This window comes from Myotis daubentonii, chromosome 3 (genome assembly GCF_963259705.1).
Source record: "Myotis daubentonii chromosome 3, mMyoDau2.1, whole genome shotgun sequence".
NCBI lineage: Eukaryota > Metazoa > Chordata > Mammalia > Chiroptera > Vespertilionidae > Myotis > Myotis daubentonii.
Window position 1 is genome coordinate 162652109 of NC_081842.1, and position 24894 is coordinate 162677002.

At 38.6% G+C, this 24894-nt stretch overlaps 2 protein-coding genes across 25 annotated transcripts in view; one reads left to right on the forward strand and one right to left on the reverse strand.

Annotated features, from left to right (window-relative positions):
* The window catches only part of DNAJB4 (DnaJ heat shock protein family (Hsp40) member B4), a 53568-nt gene extending 52571 nt beyond the window's left edge, over window positions 1-997 (reverse strand). Inside the window, exon 1 of one of the 2 annotated variants that reach the window (XM_059689130.1) lies at window positions 621-997. The gene's annotated coding sequence lies outside the window, so the exon portion shown is untranslated. The remainder of the gene's footprint in view (window positions 1-620) is intronic. The other variant, XM_059689132.1, reaches the window with a different exon arrangement.
* A 91-nt stretch (window positions 998-1088) lies between these two features.
* FUBP1 (far upstream element binding protein 1) overlaps window positions 1089-24894 on the forward strand; it is a 37379-nt gene continuing 13573 nt past the window's right edge. For 6 of the 23 annotated variants that reach the window (XR_009451955.1, XM_059689106.1, XM_059689105.1 and 3 more), the window contains exons 1-17: window positions 1090-1371; window positions 10417-10507; window positions 11336-11398; window positions 12148-12186; window positions 12681-12720; window positions 13261-13313; window positions 13402-13473; window positions 13596-13653; window positions 15940-16102; window positions 16204-16302; window positions 16428-16529; window positions 16783-16885; window positions 16992-17092; window positions 17666-17807; window positions 18688-18848; window positions 21330-21481; window positions 21568-21647. Coding sequence is in view for 22 of the 23 variants with exons in the window: in XM_059689106.1 (XP_059545089.1) it covers window positions 1213-1371; window positions 10417-10507; window positions 11336-11398; window positions 12148-12186; window positions 12681-12720; window positions 13261-13313; window positions 13402-13473; window positions 13596-13653; window positions 15940-16102; window positions 16204-16302; window positions 16428-16529; window positions 16783-16885; window positions 16992-17092; window positions 17666-17807; window positions 18688-18848; window positions 21330-21481; window positions 21568-21647 (1678 nt within the window). In the remaining variant the exon portion in view is untranslated. Of the gene's footprint in view, window positions 1372-10416; window positions 10508-11335; window positions 11399-12147; window positions 12187-12680; window positions 12721-13260; window positions 13314-13401; window positions 13474-13595; window positions 13654-15939; window positions 16103-16203; window positions 16303-16427; window positions 16530-16782; window positions 16886-16991; window positions 17093-17665; window positions 17808-18687; window positions 18849-21329; window positions 21482-21567; window positions 21648-24894 lie in introns of all 23 variants that reach the window. The other 17 variants (XM_059689112.1, XM_059689115.1, XM_059689114.1 and 14 more) reach the window with 11 other exon arrangements.

Genomic DNA, 24894 nt, shown 5'->3' on the forward strand with positions numbered 1-24894 from the left:
AAAATGCCCGAGTTGGTAAAGTTCATTTTACTTCCTTCTTCCTTATCTAAAAGGAGAGAATCTGGAAGAGGCCCCTGTGACAGTCTCCCGCAGCACCCTCCGAGTCTGGGACTGCTATTCATGCAGTAAATTCCGTGCCGGTATACCGGGGAAGGCCTGAGGATCTGAAATTATTTGGTAACCGGAGTAGATGGCAGAAAAGACAAAAGTAATTATCTAGTCCGAAAAGGGCAGTTCAAACATTACCGTCCATCTGCGATCTCACAAGGTGGGGCCGGGGGAACCTATTTCTAAGAAGTTACAAAGTCACTTTTGATTAAGAAAAGGGTGCTGTTCTTACAAGGATCTCAATGAAATTGGTCATGGACACACAGACGACTAGGTTACCAAATCCGGTTAAAACTGAGTTTTAGGAACAATTTACGTCTTTTAAAGGATATAAAAAAGGGGGGGAGGGGGAGGGAGGAAGACAGCAGTCACATCATCACAGCCTCAGCCGCATTATTTACCCAAAAGCATCTCACGTGGTAACAGACCTCCGGTCTGAATTCACCCCCTTTTGTGATAAAACGTAAATAATCTAACCATCTCAGAAGTAAAATACAGGGGCACTTTACTACCCTGAAAATCATGCCGAGCTCCCGCTAGACCGGGTGGACGTTTTCGGGAGCATCACCTCGCGGCGACCAGCGAGCGCTCTTCCCTGGCGGTCTCCCAGCCGCAGCGACGGCGGGACGCTCATGACGTCACCCTCTTGCCTACGGATACGCAGAAGGACCCCCAACGTAAAATTCACCGACACTAACTCCCTCGGGCAGCGGCCGTTAAGCAGCTTTTCTTCGGGCTTTCAGACACTCGATCCCACTGCGGTCGCCGCGCCGCCCTCTACTCCCTAAAGGGGCAGCCACACAGCCTCAGCACCGGAACGCGCGAGCGGGGCGCCCTCACTAACCACATTCTCGCGAAACCTTAAACGCAATTCTCGCGACGTGCCGGTCCTCTTTTTTTTTTTTTTTTTTTAGACCCCACCTCTACACAGCTACTTGCTTAGAAACATCGCGAGATTTGCTGCTTTCAATCTCCGCCCCTTTACGGCACGATGGTCGCACAAGAATGTGATAGAGGCTCCGCGGCCGCCATTTTCTTCCTTTCTTAGCAGTTGGCTGAGAGGAGGTCTGTGTGGAGAGCGGTAGCGGCCACAGTAGGGTAGAGATGGCAGACTATTCAACAGTCCCTCCACCCTCCTCTGGCTCAGCCGGCGGCGGAGGCGGCGGCGGCGGCGGCGGAGGCGTTAACGATGCTTTCAAAGATGCGCTGCAGAGAGCCCGGCAGGTAAGCCGGGGCCGCGCGGCGGGATCCCGACGGCTCACGGTAATTGGTCGCTGGCGGAGTAGGCCGCTACTTCTGTAGGCGCAGAGGAAGAGGGAAGGCATGCTCTTCCGGGCTCTGAAATGTGCGGAGACTCACGTTTCCCCACGTTGGCGGTGCCGGTCAGAGGGTAGAATTTAGGTTTCGTGTTCTTGCTGTCTCAGCCCGTGGGAACCCCCACGCGTGCCGCGCTCGGATGGCCTGGGCTCTGTGTCCTCCCCTGCGGCACACGCGCTCCTCTCTCTCAGGAGTGAGCATGTCCTCCTCCTCCTCCTCAGATGGAGCACGGACCCCCCCACCCCCCTCCGTGGTAGAAAGCGCGCCTAGTTTCACACAATAGCGTGGAAGGTTCTGGCCGTGAGTTTCGTTTGGGACGGAAGCCGGGGTCTGCCCCCCGGAGCCACGGGAAGGGGAGGATATGCCGGGAGAGCGGTCTTGACGGCCCTCGCTTCGCAGTAAGCCTGTCGGAGTCGTTCGCTTTCTCGGTGACGAGGAAGAGACTTGGGAAAGTACCGGATCCCGGGTGGGAGTGCTTCCTCGTGGCGGGATTTCCGTGTCCGCGTGAGGCCAGTCCTTCCCCCCCTTATTTCTCAAAATGGCTTCGGGCCCATTTTACCCCCAAATTTCCATTTGAATCTGCCTCTCTGTTGAGAGTCTTAAAACTGACCACCTCTTTGTATTACGTAGGTGCATACATTTGCCCCGAAGGCACTTCTTTCACGTACGAAAGCTTTAAAAAAAAAAAAAAAAAGCACATGTACCTCCGGAAGTAAAGATCTCTTCATTTGAACTTCCATCTTTATTGGGAAGTACGTTAATATAATTATAACTTTAAAATGTGTTCTATTGGTCTGGACTGGTATGTAAGCAAAATTGAGAGTCTTTCTCTCGTTATGACACTAGGTATAACAGGTGCCAGACACTTTTAGACGTTAGTGGTAAAGGAATGGTCATCAGAAACTAATTTTGTGCTATGCTTTTGATTGTATTAGGAGTTCACTTAATTTTTTTTTTTTTTTTACCCTCCAGTTAAAGGACTATTTCAGTCAAAATCCATAAAATCGGTAGCGATGTAACAAATCGCTCGCTCTTTTGTAATGTGAGCACATTATAAATAAAAATGTACCTGTACTTGTTTATAGTCAGAATACTCAGGAGAGTCGAGGAAACGTCATCATTAATACTAACTCTACAGTTTTTTCACTTAATTTTCATTTATCCTGAACATGTTTTGAATAGCGACTGAGACATTTACATAATGACAGGACCTCTGTTAGTGGTGTTTTATTAGATTGGGTTGAAAGACTCCCCTGAATTATTTTTATTCCACCAGCATATTGAATTATTTTGTGACACACACTGTACTTAGATACTAGAGAATTTTTAAATGTGTGAATTGGGGTTTCTGGCTTCTAGGAACCTAATGCAAATGAGTGGTTTTCAGAAAGGAGTGGGCATAAGGACAGTTAATCTATTTGTTCTGTAAGCATATATAGAGTTCCTACTATGAGTTAAGCACTGTACACACCACCAGCCAGTGGGGTGCCTAACTGCCAAAGTAAAGGACTGACACTTTAAGCAAGGCATTCAAGAATGAGTGGGAGTTTTAGAACCCAAGTATGACGTCACTGGAGGTATAGTGTTGGGTTAGGCAAGAAGTGAAAAAAGTTACAGATGGATACAACTTCTGAAAGACTACTTTAATAAAAAAGTAGGTTTCATGATTTGGCTAGGCTATAATTTCCTGTCAACTTAGACTGCTTTCTTACTGTGGAAATTGTCCTCAAACTGGAATTTTTTGTACTCTTTACATGCCACTAGGTCAGCTGCCCCAATGCCCTTGATGTAATGATCCTTTATAGATAGATGTCTTTGATATAATAATTTGATTGTTTCTTTACAGACTTGATCTTAAATCTGAGATTTCCATATTTAGCTTCTGATAACATTTTAGGATGCTGTTTGTCTTATATAAGTGGAATGTTGGGAAGAGTACTTGGACTGAAGGAACAAGTTAGGTTAATATTTAATCACTTTTTCCTAAAGGACATTGAATTATATTTCCAAAATTCCCATCTAATCTTGTTTCATTGCTTTGTCCAAAGTATTATCCTGTGTTCTTTGGAAGGGAGAGTTACAAGAATAGCTTCTTGTTCTCAAAGAGCTGTGTACCTACGGGCATTTTTGGCTGGACAGTTATTTGTTGGAAAGCAGGATAAGTGATTAGGATTCCTGGGCCCTTCCTACCTAGTAAATGCTAGTAGCATTTACACCAGCTGACTGTTGCCATCTGGTAATTTAGGCCAAGTTGCCAAACTTTTCCTTTTTCCCCCCCCCCAGAGAATCCTAGTTGTTTATTTTTAATGTGAAATTTACAGGTTTTTATAATAATACTCTGTGAGCACAGAGCACCAGATTAGATTGCTTCTCTGGTTTAGGGTTTCCAACCTGTACACTTTAGAAATTTATGTTTTTGTATTTCAGGCCGTGACTCCAGCAGGTGAGGTTAGGATTCTGGTAATCACATCTACACTAATAAAAGACAAACATGCATACTGACCGTACCTTCGCTATGCCTTAAGCCATGCCCACCAGCCAATCAGAGCGACTATATGCAAGTTAACCCAACCAAGATGGCGGCCAGCAGCCACAGAGCTGGAGCAAGCAGGAGGTTTGGTTGCCCCAATGATGGAGGAAGCCAAGCTTCCCGCCTGCCACAGCGGCTCTGAGCTCCACTCAAAGCAACAAAGTTTCAATTATAGAAGATAAATAAACCCCAGATACCTGCTTTCAGCCGGCCGTGGCCATGGAGCTGGAGTGAGCAGGAGGCTTGGGTTGCCCCTGGCGATGGAGGAAGCCAAGCTTCCCTCCCACCCGCCCTGGCTGGCTCTGAGCTCCTCTCAAGGCTACAAAGTTTCAATTATAGGAGGTAATTAAATCCCAGAATAAAAAGAAAAAAAAGGAGAGGCTGAGAGCTTCCGTTGCTGGAGGAACATGGCCAGCCTGAAAACAGCCCTCAGCTCCTCACCCAGGCTGGCCAGGCACCCCAGTGGGGACCCCCACCCTGAAGGGGGTGTGACCAGCCTGCAAACACCCATCAGCCCCTCACCCAGGCTGGGCAGGCACCCCAGCGGGACCCCCACCCTGATCTGGGACACCCTTCAGAGCAAACCAGCCGGCCCCCACCCATGCACCAGGCCTCTATTCCATATAATAAAAGGGTAACATGCAAGTTGACCCTAACAGCAGAACGACTGGGAATGACTGGTCACTATGACAGACACTGACCACCAGGGGGCAGGTGCTCAATGCAGGAGCTGTCCCCTGGTGGTCAGTGCGCTCCCACAGGGGGAGCTCTGCTCAGCCACAAGCCAGGCTGACGGCTGCCAGTACAGCGGTGGTGGCGGGCGCCTCTCCCACCTCCTCAGCAGCACTAAGGATGTCTGACTGCAGCTTAGGTCTACTCCCTGCTGATAAGTGGACATCCCCCGAGGGCTGCAGGGCTGCCAGAGGGATGTCTGACTGCCAGCTTGGGCCCAATCCCCCTGGGAGCGGGCCTTAGCCAGCAGGTGGCCATCCCCCGAGGGGTCCTAGACTGCAAGAGGGCTGAGGGACTGACTCCCAACCCCACCCCCCACCCCCAGTGCACAAATTTTTGTGCACCGGGCCTCTAGTTAAATTATGAGTTCTGTCTCTGAGCATTGGAAAATTAAAATGTACCTATCCACTTTTTTTCTCAATGTTCTATGAAGATAGAAGTGAATCAGACAGAGACTGAGACTAGATAAATGAATAAAGTGGTAGATCACTTTTTCCTAAAGGACACTGAATTATATTTCCAAAATTCCCATCTAACCTTAAGTTTAATTTCTTTGTCCAAAGTATTATGCTATGTTCTTTGGAAGGAAGAGGTATAAGAAGAGCTATACAGTGGTAGATCACAAGTTAGCAAAAATATCAAACTTCATCCATTCTGCTTAAGTAGTAAATTAGTTAAGTACTCAGTAATCCTTTTTTTATTATTATTGATTTGTGAGAGAGAGAGAGAGAGGAGAGGGAAGTGGGAAAGAAAGAAAGACATCCATTTGTTGTTCCACTTATTCATGCATTCATTTGTTGATTCTTGTATGTGCCCTGACTGAAGATTGAACCCACAACCTTGGTATATGGGGACAATGCTCCAAACAACTAAGCTACCTGGCTGGGGCCAGTACTCAATTATTCTTGATATTTCTTCCTTGATAATTATAAATTGCATTATGTTTGAATGCAATGAAAATTTTATAAAATAGAATTATTGATTTTAATTACCATTAATCCCATCAATGAAAATTAACATTTGAGTGTGACTTTTTTAAACAATTTGGGACAGGATAGCAAAGTTGGATTATGATAATAAGCAAAGGTTCCTGTTTTGTAGAGAGGTGACAGTGTTAATAAAATGGTGGCCTCGTAATATTTCTTGTATCCTTCATGCATCTTCACATTTCCAGTGCATGGGAACCATCAAAACCTGGCCCTTAGCAGGTACTTAGTATTTATTCAATTGAATGAAAAAATATCTTTAATGAATTTAGATAGTAATGAAATTTTGTTTTGAAAATAATTATGTTCTTGCAGAAATTCATTTGTTGAATACCCACAATATGGTTATGTCAGTCTTAGGGTTTCAGTCTTAGGGATAACAAAGAGAAATCGCATACCTTAGTCTCCAGAGGGCAGTTTTCACAAATAGAATATAACTACATATGTTTTCAGGACAAATAAAAATTGTTAAAATTTTAAAATGCAAATATTTGACGTGTAGATCCTGCTTTATCATTTGAATTATAGTATACTGATCTGTTTATAATAACTAGCAATTACTATACTATGTTAGGTTCTGTGCTAAACTTGTATTCATTTAATTCTTACAACCATCCTTCTAGGTAAGTATAGAAAACCTGTTATCTCCTTTGTATAGATAAGGTGAACAAGGTGCAGAATGCACAGGAAAATTTGGCAGGGACCCAAATTAGTTGAACCAGAATCACAACCCACTCCAAGTCACAGTAGTACTGCAAACCAAAGGAAGCATGCAGTGGACTGAAAATTAGGAGCTAGTCACCTGAGGCATTTAGGTAGTTTGCTTCTGAGAATCAGCTTCTGATTTTTTAAAAATAATATCTAAAATCAGGTGATATGACTAAATAATCTCTTAAATATTCAGAATTGTTGGATAGTAGGAACAGTCTATGAAGAAAGGTAGAAAATGCTAAAACATTAAAACACACAAAAAAATTTACTCATTTGAAGTCCAAATGAAAAGCTAAAGTTATTGTAAATTAAAATAAAAAATGTATTAGACTTAATTTTACTAGTCCAGTAATACTTTTACAAATAATTGGAGGTTGGCTTTTAGGAACTATTGTTTCTCTTAAATTAATCCTCCTTTCAATGACTTAGGACAGCAATTTTCAACCTGTGTGCCACAAGAATTTTTAAACATTCAATATCTGATTATTTAGTCAGGAGTACTGATCTCTTTTCCCTTAGATTGTCAAATGAAAAAATGACAACAGCCAACTCAACAATAGCTGTCTGGTGTGAATGAACCAAAATTGTATGTGTGATCAGAAAAAGTTTTTTTGGTGTGCCACAGAACTTTAGTAATTGTGTGTGCAATGAAAAGGTTGAAAATCGCTGACTTAGGAAATGTATATTTTCTTTTGATTTTGGAGAATTGAACAAATCTGTATTGATAGTATTTTTACCAAAAGCTCTTCTTTGATGTCTTCGTATTTTGAATTTTTGAGATGGTGTTACTGGTTCTTTTTAACCCTAAGGTCACCTATTCGATCCCTGGTGAGGGAGGGTACTGGAGGCAACCAATTGATGTTTCTCTCTCCCTCTCTATTGAATGAATAGGGAGGTAAAAATAAGTGTACTTTCTCTGCAGAAATTCCAAGGAGTGCTGCTTTGCAGATTTATAGAGTATTTATAAAAGCTAACTGTTGGAGATACTCACAGCCTAAACTATTTTCCAGTCATTGGTGTCACTATTTTCTCTGTCCTAAAATACTTTCCTTAACATCAGTGCCCATCAATACTGGCAGTGTAGTTAAGTTCCTAAGGAACAATTCAGTGCTACGTGTTTTAAAGCTTAAGGGTGGACAGAACTGTCTTGACACAATTTGAGCTTGCTATAGCAACAATTTTTTAACATATTGCAGTGCTCTCTATTTGACAAGCAATTATATAGACTTAGTATTAAAAAAAAAACCCTTAAGGATGGAAAAGCAGTTTTCAGGTATGATGAGAAAATCTTAGAAAAGAAATAGGTTTTAATTTGATGCTCAAAGATGCAAACAGGCTTTTGAGAAAATGAAAGATGATTAAGGAAGGTTAGATTGACCAAAGCTCTAGTATCCTTAATTCTAATATGCTTTGCTATATGTGTTTGCATGTAGAAAAAGGGAAATCTAGTAACCCTGGGAAATATAGTTGCTATGTGGGAACATATATATAAGTGATACATTGGATTTATGACTCAAGTTTCTGATTATACTCTTACTTTCTCTAATTTCCTAGTTATAATGAAGCTTGAGGTATAGTTGGTTTAGTTCCACATCAGGACATCTTTGGAGGAATTTCAGTTACCAAAAGTTTGATTTTCCATTTAATTTTTTATCATGGAACATTTCAAACATGCTCAAAATTGAAAGAATAGTGTAATATGAACTCTGAGCCATTCACCCACTTTAGTGATTATCCCCCTCATAGTAATTATAGCATGGGACTGTGTAGAAATTGGGACATCGGCATTGACTAACTATTTAATCTTAGTTAAATTAACCTCTTTTAAAATTTTTTTTAACTGTAAGATATATCTACTTCACTAATACTTTCTACCTCATAGGGATGTTAATGATTATTCAATGACAAATGAATATGAAACATTTATAGTGTGGAGCATGGCCTGTTGTTGGCACTCCACAATATTAGTTTCATTTTTTTTCATAGAAAAATGCAGTAAATGTCCACTGGTTGTGCCTCACTTGTGACTTGAGGCTGGTATTTCAAGTATAATGTTTGTTTAGTCAACTTCAGGCAATTATTTGGCCCATTCTAGTAGTTATGTCTTTAAGGATAAAATTACTTATGTCTCTGTTTCTGAGGCTTTCTTGCCCCATGTTTCCTTAGTGCAAGATTGTCCAATCCTATCTAATAAAAGAGAAACAAGGTAATTGGCGTACGACCGCTACACTTCCCATTGGCTAATCAGCGAGATATGCAAATTAACTGCCAGCCAAGATGGCGGCCAGCAGCCAGGCAGCTTGAAACTAACATGAGGCTTGCTTGCTTCAATGACGGAGGACTCCAACGTTCCCCGCCTGCCACTGCAGGCCTCTGAGCTGGCAGTTTGAAACATAGTTACAAAAATAGAAGCTAAACAAAACCCCAGAAAGCAGCTTTCAGCTAGCCAGGATCTCAGACCTGGAGTTGATACAGAGTTTCGATTGTAGAACCTAAACAAACCAGATACCTGCTTTCAGCAGCCGAGGCCTAAGAGCTCTGGAGCCTCAGAGCTAAAGCTGGCTCAGAATTTAAAAAAAGAAAAGAAAAAAAGGAGCAGTTGGGAGCATCAGTCCCAGCCTGAAAACAGCCCTCAGCCCCTCATCCAGGCTGGCCAGGCACCCCAGTGGGGACCCCTACCCTGATCCGGGACACCCTTCAGGGCAAACCAGCCAGCCCCCACCCATGAACCAGGCCTCTATTCTATATAGTAAAAGGGTAATATGCCTCCCAGCACCGGGATCAGCGTGACGGGGCAGCGCCCAAACCCCCTGATCGCCCTGTGGCTCTGTGTGTGACAGGGGGCGGGGCCACAACCTCCCTATCTGCCCTGCTCTGTTCCTGACGGGAAGGCGCCCCAATACCCTGATCGGCCCTGCTCTGTGCCTGATAGGGGGGAGCTCCCCAACCTCCTGATCGCCCTGCGGCTCTGTGTGTGACAGGGTGCGGCACCCCAACCCCCCCACCCCACGGGCCCTGCTCTGTGTGTGACGGGGTAGAGCCATAACCTCCCCATCGGCCCTGCCTTGAGTGTGAGAGTGGCTTCGCCCCAACCCCCTGATCGGCCCTGCTCTGTGTGTGATGGGGTAGAGCCATAACCTCCCATCGGCCCTGTCCTGAGTGTGACAGTGGCGGCGCCCCAACCCCCTGATCGGCCCTGCTCTGTGCATGACAGGGGACAGCGCCCCAATTCCCCAATCGGCCCTGTTCTGAGCTCGACCAGGGGCTGCACCTAGGGATTATGCCTGCCCTCTGCCACCCGGGAGCAGGCCTAAGCCAGCAGGTCGTTATCTCCCGAGGGGTCCCAGACTGCGAGAGGGCACAGGCCAGGCTGAGGGACCCCCCCTTCCCCCCCCCCCCCAGTGCACAAATTTTTGTGCACCGGGCCTCTAGTAGAAGTATAATGCAAGTCACACACGTTTTATTTAATCCAACATATCTAAAATATTACTATTCTAATATGTGTTCAATATAAACATTTTGAGATGCTTTACATTCTTTAGTTAATTTCAAGTTTTTAAGATCTGTATATTTTACACTTCAAAGTATATCTCCAATTTGGACTATTTTAAGTACTCAGTAACCACATTGGCTAATGTCTGCCCTATTAGACAGCACAGCCTTAGAGTGCCACAGGTATTCACATTCTCTATGACCACACACATCTTCTGTGGACTCATGGGAGAGAGCCATGGCAAAGATAGAATTAGGATGCAGATTTTCTTCAAAGCTAATTGGTCAGTCTTAAGGTTCCTAATTGATTACTTCTTTGTTTGTTCTTATATGAAAAGCTTAATTTCAGGTGATTATTTGTTAACTCTAGAGTTATTAATGATAGCAATGTACTATAATTTGTCTTTTTGCCAAATTAGTTTTTATGTGAGTTATTTGACATATATAGGTATTAGGAACTATATGAGGAAATTGAGTACTAAAATAGCATATAGTAGTTACGGTGCTCTTCTTAATGATAGTATGTTTTTGTTTTTTAAGATTGCAGCAAAAATTGGAGGTGATGCTGGTACATCACTGAATTCAAATGACTATGGTTATGGGGGACAAAAAAGACCTTTGGAAGATGGAGGTAAGTTATAGCCATAAGTATTTTTTGTTTTACACAGTTTAGTTAAAGTAAGTTTTACAATTTTGCACATGTTATTATTGTATTGAAACATTACTTTTATCATAAGGTTCCTAAAATTGTAAGGCTTATATTGCCCTCAAAAGGAAAGGGGGGAAAAGAAACCTAGACAAGGTAGGTAAAATTTTAGTCAGTTTTGTCTTATTAGAAAACATCATTTTTCTTTTAAGATTGTGCCAGATTGACAGTTTGCACAGACAACTTGTTAATATTCTGGGGTATGGGGGGATGAAAAATAAAATGTTTAGGAGACATTTCACCGGTTTTTCTCATCATACATGAATTAAATCTTTATATGCTATATTTTCATTGTTCTGCTATTTCAGATTTCACGTTAAAGGTTGAAGTTGCCAAAGTTTGCTATTCTAGTGTGTTGCAGATTATACCATTTTATTGTTACATTTTTATTTATTTTAGTACCTTGTTTTGTGTTTCAGGTTTAACTCAATGTGGCTTAAAGCAGTAGATTTACAGTGCCTTGTATTAAAAAAAAACACAATTATTGAAGTTTCTGAACTTCGAAGTCAGCACATATTTTTGTTTTAGATTTGATGTATGAAATTTTGATACAATTTCTTTTTGCCTTTTTATTTTTTTAAGAGGAGGATTCTGAATGAGCCTATAGAATGTATTTGTAGCTTTTGACCAGGAGTACTTGGTTTTATTAAGTGATTTTCACATTTACAGTGAGGTTTTAATATACAAAACAAAAAATGAGCTAATGATGCTTCAGATGTTGTATGTAATGTATTCTTTTTATTTTATGTGTAGATGGCTCTTGGACAAGTCCGAGCAGTACAACACACTGGGAGGGAATGCCCTCTCCTTTTAAAGGCAGGAATTTTTATTTATTACCTGTGTTTAGTATGTAAACGTGAAATAAACCAGTGGATTCTGATATGGACACAGTATTTCTTGGATTATGTGTCTGAATTTTTGCTGTACAACATTCTGATGTTTAATTAACTTTGAAGGGGGGAGGAGAATAGTACTTTATCAGTTGTTTATTCTAAGGTATGCATTGTATTCATCTGTAAAGGATGTAGATGAAGGTCATGTAGTTGCTTTGAGTTTCTGCTGAAGTTTATGCCTTGATATGTTTGGTGAAGAACAATAGAACAGTTTAGATCGAGATTGCCTTGTAATGTCATTTTAAAATTTATTTTGCATAGCTTTGTGGTCACTGTCTGATACACTCAACTTTTGATATGTCAACTTTTCACATTTTGATAGGTCTTCTTTTCTTCCAGTCTTCAGTTCCTACAGTGGGAAGCATCATTAGCCTTTAGCATGTGATATTTTGCTAGTAATGGACCTAAATACTTTGTCTTATAACATTCTAAAGTGCTTAACATACATTAAGGTCAGTGATTTGATACAGTCAAAAAGAATTTTTAAAAAATGTCTGTGCATCTTTTAAACATGAACAGTTTGGGCTACGTTTTGGCACTTTTGGTTCAAATTACACAATACCCTCAGCTATTTCAATAAATGTTTATATTGATATTCTTGCTTGGGCAGGGGAACTGATTCATATATTTGTACTTATTGGCAAAAAAATTAAAAGACATTTAATTTTGCAGATCAACCAGATGCTAAGAAAGTTGCTCCTCAAAATGACTGTAAGTATTAATTTGAAGTTGGGTTAAAAAATAAAGTAACTGGATTTTAATTAGGGTTTGGTTCCTATCTTTTGTTGGGTATCTTTGAAGTTAGTTGGAGGCCATGAATATTATGTTATAATGAATTTCTTTGTAAATATGTGCATCCTATCTTTATGATCTTTCAGTTTTGGCCAGGTTCATATTAAGTCTCTTTTCTTGCTCTATTTCTACTTTTTATTTTGTTTTATTGCTCTATTTCTTAATCTATACATGTACCACTTGAAAAAGGACAGGTGTTTTTTTTCTATTTCATTGCTAGTAATGTCTGCCCTTTTACTGACTTTTTTTATTTGCTTACTGTCAGTGTTGATTTAAGTATTCTGCATAAAATTTTACTCTCTTCAAGCTATTATCTGCATCAGGGAAAGATTTTGGAATTGCGTGATAAAAGTATTAAAATATATGTGAACTTAAATTTAAACTTTTCCATTTTTATTTAATTTTTATGGTAGCTTTTGGGACGCAGTTACCACCGATGCATCAGCAGCAAAGGTATAGTCAAATGCTTTTCAAATGATTTGCAAGTTTTAGTTGAACTGTATGTAAAAACACAACCAAGTTAGTGTACAGTGAATATGTGTCTGCCGTGTGTGTGTGTGTGTGTGTGTGTGTGTGTGTGTGTGTGTTTCATTTCCTTCAACTTAATAAGGTGATACAGAATGATCATTTTTCTTTTTTGAGTGACATACATTTGTAGTTTGGAAGGATGGGTGTAATTAGACACATTTTAGAGAAAGTAAAATGAATTAAAATACTATTTTAAAAAAATTAAGATGACAGTCCCTCAACTCTACTCCAGCTTCTTTGCATGCCTTCAGACTGTTCCATTCACCATACCCTCCTCACTTGATGTGTGTTACCTTAAGATTCTAACTTTAACTACTCAAGCCATATTTTGACTATAAACGAACATGTTCCTGGAACCCTGTTTGACCATTAGACCTCCATTTTCATCGATAGAGTACCTTTTATTTGTAAGTAAATTACCTTTCTTTGAAGGAAGATGTTAGTTTCTGGTTTTGCTTTTTTTAGCAGGTCTGTAATGACTGAAGAATACAAAGTTCCAGATGGGATGGTTGGATTTAGTAAGTAAACTGGTTTTTTAAAGTTTTGAAAATAATCAAAACATACTTGGCAATCTTTCAGCTAATAATTTTCTTTTTTCTTTTCTAGTTATTGGCAGAGGAGGTGAACAAATCTCACGTATACAGCAGGAATCTGGATGCAAAATACAGATTGCTCCTGGTAACGTTATTTTGATGTTATTTTCATACTAAATAGAAAGCTAGCATATTTTTAAGCTTCTATTGAAAATTATGGTATGTTAACGTTTTCTTAGCCTTAAACTTTTTTGTTTTATATTGTAGACAGTGGTGGCCTTCCAGAAAGGTCTTGTATGTTAACTGGAACACCTGAGTCTGTCCAGTAAGTATGAAAATCATGTGTCTAAGGCCAGCCCCCTTCTTCCTACTGAAGGGCATTGCCTTTACAATTGAACCGACTTCCTCCTGCACTGTAAATTTCCCCTTCTTTTCTAGATAATTTCTAGTAGCATACAGATATGCTTGAAAATCTCACATTAACCAAAACCATCCCTGAACCCCACATTTATATTTCTCTGCTCCCTTTTACAACAAAACTCCTTAAATAAAGAGGTAGCTCTACTTTGGTATATCATCTGCCTGTTTTCATGTTGTCATGACCTTACACCAGTCGAGCATTGATTCTTACTGTCCCGTTAAAATTGGTCTATTCGAGATCATGACTGGCCGCTTCCTCATTCAGCCTGTCAGCACCGTTTGACACAGTGGACCACTTGCCTAGATACCTACTTCTCTTCTCCTCTTTCTCAGTTTATCTTAGTTGTCAGCCTTATCTTCCTGGGCTCAACATGAAAGTGCCACAAAATTCAGTCCTCTTACAATATATCTACACATACTCTTTGGATAACTTACTTTATTAAACTTCTTTTAATATATAGCTTTATATACCATAGATTTTATGTTCTAAATTTTTATCTCCATCCTTGGTCTCTTTTTCTAAATTCCAGGCTCATATCCATTTGCTCAGTGCCTCCACTTGAATGTCTATTAGACATCTCAAACATGAGATTATTAGGAAACAAAATCGTTTTACAGCCCATTCCCAGCTTTTATTTATTTATACTCTTTTATCTCTTACATGTATGGCAACTCTGTTGTAATATTTTATCTCTCTCTTACTCCTCATTTATCATAAGCAAGTCTTGGTCATTTTTTATTCATAATTTATTTGAGATCCAGCTTCTTCTTGCCACCTTATATACTACCATCTTATCTGTTATGTGATTTGCCTATATTATGTGTGTCCATTGTTTTAGCCCTGTTCAACAATGGTCTATTCTTATAACAGTATAACCATAGTGATTCTTCAAGATTGTGAGTCAATTCATAATACTTTGCTCAAAATCCCATAATGCTTAACTCAATTAGAGTAAAAATCAGTGTCTACCATGGCCTGCTTACCTGCTGTTTTTCTCACTTCATTTTTTTTTGTTTGTTTGTTTCACTTTATTTTTTTACCATTCTCCCAACTCACTCTGTTCTAGCCTCATGTAGCCTCCTGTATTTTTTCAGCACACCAAGCATGCTTCTCATTTGAGTCCTTTGTACTTTCTATTTCTTCTCTATTTTCACATTCCCTCCGCCTCTTCCTTCAGGCCTTGGCTCAAATGTTTATCAGTAAGGTCTCCCATATCTACTTTCCATAAAATAGCATCCCTTCACACACATACACATTCTATCCTTATTTTGCTTTGATTTTCTTCATAGCCCTTCCCAAATGACATGTAATTTATTTAACATGTTATTATTTTAATACGTTTTTATTTATTATAGAGAGGAAGGAAGGGGGAGAGAAAAACTTCAGTGGTGAGATAGGATCAGTGATCGATCGGCTGCCTCGTGCACAGCACCTATTGGGGATCAAGCCCACAACCCGGGCATGTGCCCTGACCAGGAATCGAACAGTGACATCCTGGTTCATAGGATGATGCTCAACCACTGAGCAATGCCAGAAGAAACTCTTGTCTGTTTTGTTCAGTGCTGTAACCCCATTAGCTAGAATGAAATTTGGTATATAACTGACATTTCTTAAGTATTTATTGAATGAATACATTTAAACACCTGAGTGACCAAAGTGATGGTTTAAAATATAAATATTGCCTGGCCAGGTGTGACTCAGTGTTTGAACATCAACCTGTGGACCAAGAGGTCACTGTTCTATTCCTGGTCAGGGCACGTGCCTGGGTTGCAGGCTTTGCCTACCCTATAGGGGCTGTGCACGAGGTAGCCGATCATTGATTCTCTCTTGTGATTGAAGTTTCTACCTGTCTCCCTTCCTCTTTGAATTCAACAAAAATATATATATTTTTTAAAAACATTTTATTTAGTGCTCATAAGAATCAATTTAATATTGCGATTAACTTTGGAATTTGAGTGCTATTTAGAAATTTTGGAATCTCAAAAATATTTGAAAATTGTATACCTAGAAATTTGATTGGATAGTTCTAATCTTTGGCCCTAATGGCATTTTCTTTTAATTGAAATTATTAAAATTTAGCTTTAAGCCATCTAAACTGGAATTGGAAGAAGTAACTGGTTATATTTTATATTTCTCTTGGATAAGCTTTGGGGTATATTACAACTTATTTGACTGTTAATTTATTAACAGGTCAGCAAAACGATTACTGGACCAGATAGTTGAAAAAGGAAGACCAGCCCCTGGCTTCCATCATGGTGATGGACCAGGAAATGCAGTTCAAGAAATAATGATTCCAGCTAGCAAAGCTGGATTAGTTATTGGAAAGGGGGGAGAGACTATTAAACAACTTCAGGTATTATTATTTGTAAAATGATTACTATTCATCTGTTTTGAAGCCAATTTCCTTCCATTCCCTTTTATTAATACATACGGTTTTTTTTTTATGATGAACAGGAACGGGCTGGAGTTAAAATGGTTATGATTCAAGATGGACCTCAGAACACTGGTGCTGACAAACCTCTTAGGATTACCGGAGATCCATACAAAGTTCAAGTAAGCAAGTTTATATTTTAACAAAGAAGGGGTTGGGGTGGGTGCAGAATGAGCAAAACATGTATGAATAAATTACAGTGTTTTAAGACATGCTTTCTAAATTGGGTAATTTTTTTCTACTTCAGCAAGCCAAGGAAATGGTGTTAGAGTTAATTCGTGATCAAGGTGGTTTCAGAGAAGTTCGAAATGAGTATGGGTCAAGAATTGGAGGAAATGAAGGGATAGATGTAAGTAAAAATATTCAGAAATAGTTTTATGGTAATCTATAAGTAAAATTGTGTTTTTCCTGTTTTGTATTACATAGCCTTCTCTAACATTCTATCCTCTTTTTTTCTCCCAGTTTCCACCTTAGAATATAGTAGTATTTTTTGTCTCTTATCACCCTACTTGATATAGAGAGTGTTATATATACTTTTATGATTTGAGGCAGCTTGATTTTCAGTAAATGGTTTTTTTAATACTTGGTCTCCTTTGCATAAGGTCCCCATTCCAAGATTCGCTGTTGGCATTGTAATAGGAAGAAATGGAGAGATGATTAAAAAAATACAAAATGATGCTGGTGTTCGAATTCAGTTTAAGCCAGGTGAGTACATACATTTAATTTTCTGAGTGTTGGTAGCAATTACTTTTGACACTGACACATTTAATGATAAATTAATTCATTCTGTTTCTTTTGTTTTGTTTTGAAGATGATGGAACAACACCTGACAGGATAGCACAAATAACAGGACCTCCAGACCGATGTCAACATGCTGCAGAAATTATTACAGACCTTCTTAGAAGTGTTCAGGTTGATAGAATACTAATATTTTCTTTGTCTTATTTTCATTCAGAAAATTTTTCTTTGGCTCCAGCCAAGTGTCTCAATTGGTTAGAGGGTCATACTGTACACCAAAAGGGTTGCAGGTTCAATTTCTGGTCAGGGCACACACCTAAGTTGCAGGTTTGATCCCTGGTTGGGGCCCATACAGGAGGCAACTGATCGATGTTTCTCACATCAGTGGTTGTTTCTCTTCCTCTCTCAAATCAATAAAAACTTAAGCTTGGTTGAAAATTTTAAAATTTTCCGTCATCAAATCTGACAGTCCCCCCTTTATTTTATATCAGAATCTGTTTAATAACTAAAAAGTTTGAAGTTGCTTTAAGGCAGACATCTTGGAGCAGGAAGGCAGCCACCTTACTCATTCCAGTATAAAATGAATAAATGGTGGTTATTACTGGCTGATTACTTGGACCAAGTTATTTCCCAGCTTTTCTAAATTTCTAATTTAGGGAAATGAGAGTTGAGGAAAATAGACATGTAATTGATTATGGAAAGAAGAGTATATTTTTAGCTGACTTCATTTCTTGTCTTTCTCTTTAGGCTGGTAATCCTGGTGGACCTGGACCTGGTGGTCGAGGGAGAGGTAGAGGTCAGGGCAACTGGAACATGGGACCACCTGGTGGACTTCAAGAATTTAATTTCATTGTACCAACTGGGAAAACTGGATTAATAATAGGAAAAGGCAAAGTATTTTAAACTCTTACTATTTTAATGTAGGGTTAAAATTTTAACCTATTACTTATTTTTTCTGATGATATATCTGTTGTTCTAAACAATTGGTGGTGATTTTTCCTGAGCTGTATTTTAGTAGAAAAGTGTTATGTTGATGTGTAATAACTAAAACATAAATGAGAAGCGCCTTATATATACTTAAATAAAAAGAGTAGGCTTTGATTCACATGGGCTTCTAGAAGAGACCATCAGCTTAATTATTAGTGTAAGAAACTACTTTTGACCCCAAAAGTGGTCTGGGTGTTTTTGTTTACTTTGCTATTTCCTGATACACGTGTTTAAATTTTCGAATTTTTTTAATGTTACTTTATATTGCTTGTAAAAGCAGTTTAATTGAACCAAATATTTTGATTTTGATAAGTTATCCATTTTAAGGTTAGGTACAGATGTACTAAATTATGTCTTAAAACTCAAATGTATTTTAAGAGAAGCATGAAATGCTTTATACAGTTGGATTTAAAGTATAGGAATAAATGGAAAATCTTAATAGAATTTTGGCAGATGGACTTACTAGTCAAAGCTTAATGACCCATTTAATTGTGACTTTAAGTTTATTGAAGTAATATTGATTAATGACATTATATAAATTTCAGGTGTACATCTATATCTGTATACCCTATTTTATACTTTACACCCAAAGTCTAGTTTCTTTCCATTGCCATTTATTTGACCCCCTTTACCTAATTTGCCCTTCCCCCTTCCCCACTGGTAATCATCATTCTGTTTGTATCTGTGAACTTGTATTTGTTAGTTCGTTTGTTACTTCCATTTTATTTTAAATACCTTGTATCCTTTGAATTCTTAGAGAAATTATTGTGTTTTGATTTTAGGAGGTGAAACCATAAAAAGCATAAGCCAACAGTCTGGTGCAAGAATAGAACTTCAGAGAAATCCTCCACCTAATGCAGATCCTAATATGAAGTTATTTACAATTCGTGGAACGCCACAGCAAATAGACTATGCTCGGCAACTCATAGAAGAAAAGATTGGTGTGAGTATGCTTTAAACTTCAATTTATAGCATAGGTTCTAGTCTAAAATTATAGGGCTCATCACATAATAGATAACATAAACAGAAAAGCTTTTCCAGGAATGAAAGTAACCTAATTAAATACAGTAAAAGGTGTTCAGAACCTTATATTTGGGTGTGGGTAGATAAGAGGATAGCATTTCTTGCAGGTATGTTCAGGTTGGTGGAGAATTGTGAAACATATTTAAAGGATATAGTTAACAGGAATTCAGTTTTTATTAAGGGCTTTTACTATATGTAACCCTGGTGACACAAAGATGAATCAGATACATCCCACTTTAAAGTAGAAATTTATAAATCCTAATTCTTAGGCAGTAATCTGGGGAGTTTCAAATGTAGACTACTTGGGTGCTTTCCACATCTACACATAATGCAGTTCTCATTCAAAATGTTTGGAATAGAGCCCAACATCTACTTTTAGAAAGATGGTCCAGGTGATTCTGATGCATGGCCAAACTTGCAAGTGTTTCTGCTAGAAAAGTTTGCTGGTGGTAGTACAAAACTGTATGAAAAGTTTTGATTGTTCTTTCTTGTAAATGAGGTAAATAGTGCTTTACTGTTTGCTTTTACTATAAATAATATAGGGTGTGAGCAAGCATCTTAAAACTATTAATAATAATTAGAATTTCTTGGAAAAATTTCTCCTTGGTGATTGCCATGCGTGGATGGGGTGCAAAAGAAGTTTGACACTGTTTCTGTCTGGGAAGTCAAAAAATAAATGTACAAGAAATACTTAAACAATATGTTATAAAAATACACACAAACAGCCCTGGCTGGTTTGGCTCAGTGGATAGAGCGTCGGCCTGCTGAATGAAAGGTCCCAGGTTCGATTCCAGTCAAGGGCATGTACCTTGGTTGCGGGCACATTCCCAGGAGGGGGTTGTGCAGGAGGCAGCTGATCAATGTTTCTCTCTCATTGATGTTTCTAACTCTCTATCCCTCTCCCTTCCTCTCTGTAAAAAATCAATAAAATATATTTTAAAATATATATATATGCACAAACATTGTATGGGCAATAAGTGTAATTGCACAGAGACATGAAGAAAATAATTGTGGAATCAGTATGGCAAAGATTAATGCAGAAAAATGAATAGCACGTCTTGGTTTTGAATTTTACTATTCTTTTATTATGCATGGATCAGGATTCCTTCTGGATTGGTGGACAAACAGAATAGAATGTCCTAGAGAAGCTAAACAACCTGAGTTCAAAATACTCTGGCTCTTGCTGGTGTTGTTCAGCAGTTAGAGCATTGGTCTACACACTGACGGGTCTTGGGGTAACATCAATTGTGTCTCTTCCACTCTCTCTAAAAATCAGTGGGAAAATATATTCTCAGTTGAGAATTTAACAAAATAAACACTCTGAATTATTTACTGACTGTGATCTTGGGGAACCTAATAGTCATTTTTGCCTTAGTCTGTTACCTGCTTTATAGGGTTTAGGGATTAAAAATGATTTAGGTATGAGTGTGTGGTGCGTGTGTATTACTTAAAAGAGTGCCTGGCACATCGCTCTGAAAATATTCCTACTTAACCCTGGCCAGTGTGGCTCAGTTGGTTGGGTGTCATCTCATGCACCAAAAGGTCACTGGTTTCATTCCCAGTCAGGGCACATGCCTGGGTTGTGGGCTCCACCCCCAGTAGGGGGCTGCAGGAAGCTGCCAATCAATGTTTCTCTCCCTCTGAATAAAAACACATTTCTTTAAATGTTGATACTTTTTCAGTATTTTTTTTTTTATTTTTTTTTTTACTATTTCGAAAGGGTGGGTTGCAGATAATAGAATATTAGAAGTGGGGGGTGATGACAGCAATTAGAGACATAAAGAGACATCCTAATAAAAGGAACTTCAAAAATCATGAAGGTTAGCCCTGGCCAGTGTGGCTCCGTTGGTTGGGCGTCGGCTTGTGCATTGAAAGGTTGGTTCGATTCCCCGTCAGGGTCCATGCCTAGGTTGCGGGCTTGATCCCCAGTAAGGAGCAGCAGGAGGCAGCTGATCAGTGTTCCACTCTCACATCGGTATTTCTTCCCTCTCCCTTCGTCTCTCTCAAAATCATTTTAAAATATTTTTTTTTAAATCACGAAGGTTAGCTTCATTATTTTGTAGTGAGAAAAATGACAACCAAATGTAGTTTAAAAACAATTTTGTCCAAAATGTCTCATGGTAAGTATTAACTGAAATGAAAGGGTGTTTTAGGGCAGTTAAATCTAGTGGTCTTTACAAGATGGATTAATAAAAAAAGACATCAACTAAGTATTTTTTATTTTTTTTTTAATGTTTTTATTGAGTTTAGAGACAGGAAGGGAGAGGGAGAGACACATTGATTGGCTGCCTCCTGCACTCCCTCTACTAGGGATTAAGTGCCCTGACCCAGGAATTGACCTTTGAGTTGTTCGGCCATTGGTGTTTTTCTGATTTTTGTAAGTTATTTTGCTTTTTTGCAGGGCCCAGTAAATCCTTTAGGGCCACCTGTACCCCATGGGCCCCATGGTGTCCCAGGGCCCCATGGGCCTCCTGGGCCTCCTGGGCCTGGAGCTCCAATGGGACCATACAACCCTGCACCTTATAATCCAGGACCACCTGGCCCTGCTCCTCAGTAAGTACTGGGTTTTGTTTGTGCTTTTCCCCAAAGATTCTAGCTTTTGGTAAGTCATATTCTTACATTGTTTTATATCTTTTCAGTGGTCCTCCAGCCCCTTACGCTCCCCAGGGGTGGGGAAATGCATATCCACACTGGCAGCAACAGGCCCCTCCTGATCCAGGTAAAAGATGCTTATCATTCTTGTGTAATTTGTAATGTTTTTCTCTCCTATTTTTATATTTTCTAGTGTTATTTCTACATTGTGTGCCATTTTCTGCACGTATTTCACTCTTTCAACAGGAGTGTTAGGTTCTGGTTCTACCACAGTGTGTAAGATTGGTGTGAATATGGTCTATCATAGAACCTTTTTCGACCTGCATTTGGTTTTCTCTACTTTTGAAATTACACAGCAGAGTGCTAAAATCCAAAAGCTATAGGAAGAAGTGCAATGTCTTGGGCTTTAGGTACTAGTGCCATTACATGTATATAGTATGTTACGAGTCTAAATGGAGTGTTTAATACTTGGGCATTAAACTCCTAAGTTCTCATGTAAGATATGTAAGTTGTCTGTTTTAGTATTCTAGATACTGTAACTTTACCTGTTAGTAAAAATCAGGCCTGTATTTAATATCTACGTGTTAAAACTCTAAAGTACACTTTTTTCCAATATTTTCTCTGCTCAGATCTGGATTTTATATATATTACATTCTGTTCAATTCTATGTTATTTTATCCCCACCATGGTCAAAGGGCATTTATCGAAACCAATTAACAATTGTTTATGATTCTTTTTTCTCACCCACTACCTACCTTTAGGCCTCTTTCACTGGAGTAGTTTCAAGGAAGGTACTGAATTAATGGATTCCTTTCCACACTAGTTAATATTTGTATTTTTAAAAACCTAAAAAATTAGGTGAAACACTCGTATTTAAATGTGGCCCCCATGTTCTATAACATACTTTAATTTCAAAGGAAGTGTATTTGGAAATGATGACAGAGCATGGCAGTCACCCAATAGCCACAACATCCACTAAACAACTTGAGTGTGCTAGTATCTGGGTGTGCAAAAAGTAGTTTATATTCTGTAGCAGAAGAGTGCATTTCAAGAGATAGCAGTAATGTGATAGAAGGACTTAGAGAAAAGTCAAATATGATTTACTATATAGTCTAAAGTTAGTCTTTTAAGAATGAAAGGATTTTCTTTCCTCTTGTAAACTAATTGGGATGGTGTGATAAGCAGAGGAATCACCATTTAAGAGATTCGACATGTTGGTTAAGTTAAGGGGCAGATTTATGTTGGGTAACTTGGATATGCAGAGTAGCACCTATGAGCACTGTTCAGGTAGGTAGCATGATTGAGAAAATGATGGGAATAGAGAAGTGGTCTCTATCACAATCTCATTTTCCCACTTGGAGTAGTAGTGAAGTAACAATTGTTTAATGAATGTGGTTTCTAGCATTGCTTTGGGGAAAGAAAGAATCCAGTTAGCCAGAAGAGATGAGCTAAAGTTAGATATTGCTTAAATTAGACTTAACATTATATAAAAACCAAATAAATGATTTAAATGAAATTGTATTGACAATAAAGTCAGTATTCTCTGAACTAAAATCTGTTTCAATAAAAAATTAATGGGCTGTTAAGCATTTATATAGAGTCAAAAGATTAGACCTCAAAATGAAACAGGCCGTAGATAAATTCTAATCTTACAACTTAGTAATTGTGGTATAACAAGCACATTTTTTAACCCCTCTAAATCTATATTTATGCATAAAATGATGATACATGAATGAATGAATGAATGAATGAAAGAATATTATGTTGAATGAATGATAGTAAGTTCTCATGTATGTAAACAGGCTGGTTTTCTATTTTTGACTTGGATGGCATCTTTTTATTTTCTTTACTATTGCTTTAATGCACTTTAAGACTGTTTTTCTTATATGAAGTTCATTCAGGAGTACCATTATCACTTCCTAAAGTCTTTTATCTTGCTTTCTCTATCCAGACATGGTATCAAGTGAAAATATTTTGTATTTATTAGTATACAGGTTAATGACACTATTGAGACATAAATATCGAACGTAGAAAAGCAATTTCTTACTTGAGAAGGATTAGGAGGGTGGTGTAATGTCTTGGAATTATATCACCTTAAAATCATATCCCTCTAAAAATTCCCTTTTTTCTCAACCTTCATTCACTTTTATTAAGCAACTGAAAATTGCTGCCCATTTGGGATGAAGGCTATAAACAGATTACATTGTAGATGCCAACTCTAGCTAAGACAATGACATTCTTCTTGAGGCTGTAAACTAATAAAGATATACCTGTAATACCATATGATAGTATAAAGGACAGAATCAATAGAGAATTTCTGTTTCTAAGAAGTCTCAAACTGTTCATGTATCAGTTGATTTTTATGAAGAATGAGTGAAGGTGAGCCAAGTGCAGAGGAAGTATAATATGCTCAAAGGCCCAGATATAAGATGGTAACTTCTGAAAGTATAAGCCATTTATTGTAGTCAGAATATGAGTGTTAGAAAAATATTGACTTAGGGAAGATGAGGCTGGAATAGAAAGGATAAGTCAGGGGTCCAGATCATTAAAGATTTTGGATGATATGCTGTACCTAAGATCTTAGACCAGTGGTTTTCAACCTTCCTAATGCCTTGACCCTTTAATACAGTTTCTCATGTTGTGGTGACCCCCAATAAAATTATTTTCGTTGCTACTGCATAACTAATTTTGCTACTGTTATGAATCATAATGTAAATATCTGATATGCAGGATGTATTTTCATTGTTACAAAATGAACATAATTAAAGCATAGTGATTAATCACAAAAACAATATGTAATTATATATGTGTTTTCCGATGGTCTTAGGTGATCCCTGTGAAAGGGTCATTCGACCCCCAAAGGGGTCGCGACCCACAGGTTGGCGACCCACATGTTGAGAACTGCTGTCTTAGTCCTGAAGACTCTAGGGAATAAATGAAGAATTTCAAGTAGGACTATGACATCAAGTTTATGTTTTAGGATAATCACTGTGAAATATGATGAGATGAAATATGGCTAATCTCTGTTTCCTTTTCTAAGATTAAGTTGTCTTTTTATTGAAAACAAGACAGGAGAAAGTTCATAGTTCTGTAATAATTGTTTCTTGCTTGTACAGCTTAGTCCCTAGAAATCCTTTCGTTTAGTTATCTGCCATATAGAAAGAACTGTTGGGCTTGGCAAAACTGATTTAGAAAGAAAACACAGGATGGTTTGAGACAAAGCATTGGATTTAGAGAAAAGATCTTTTATTCCTATCCGAATCCTGTCACTAACTCGTTTTCTAAGACCTAGGAATGCCAGTTCATCTCTGAACCTCTTTTTTCTATAAAAGCTAGGGGTAACAGTGAAATTAATAGAAGAATTTGAAAGTTTC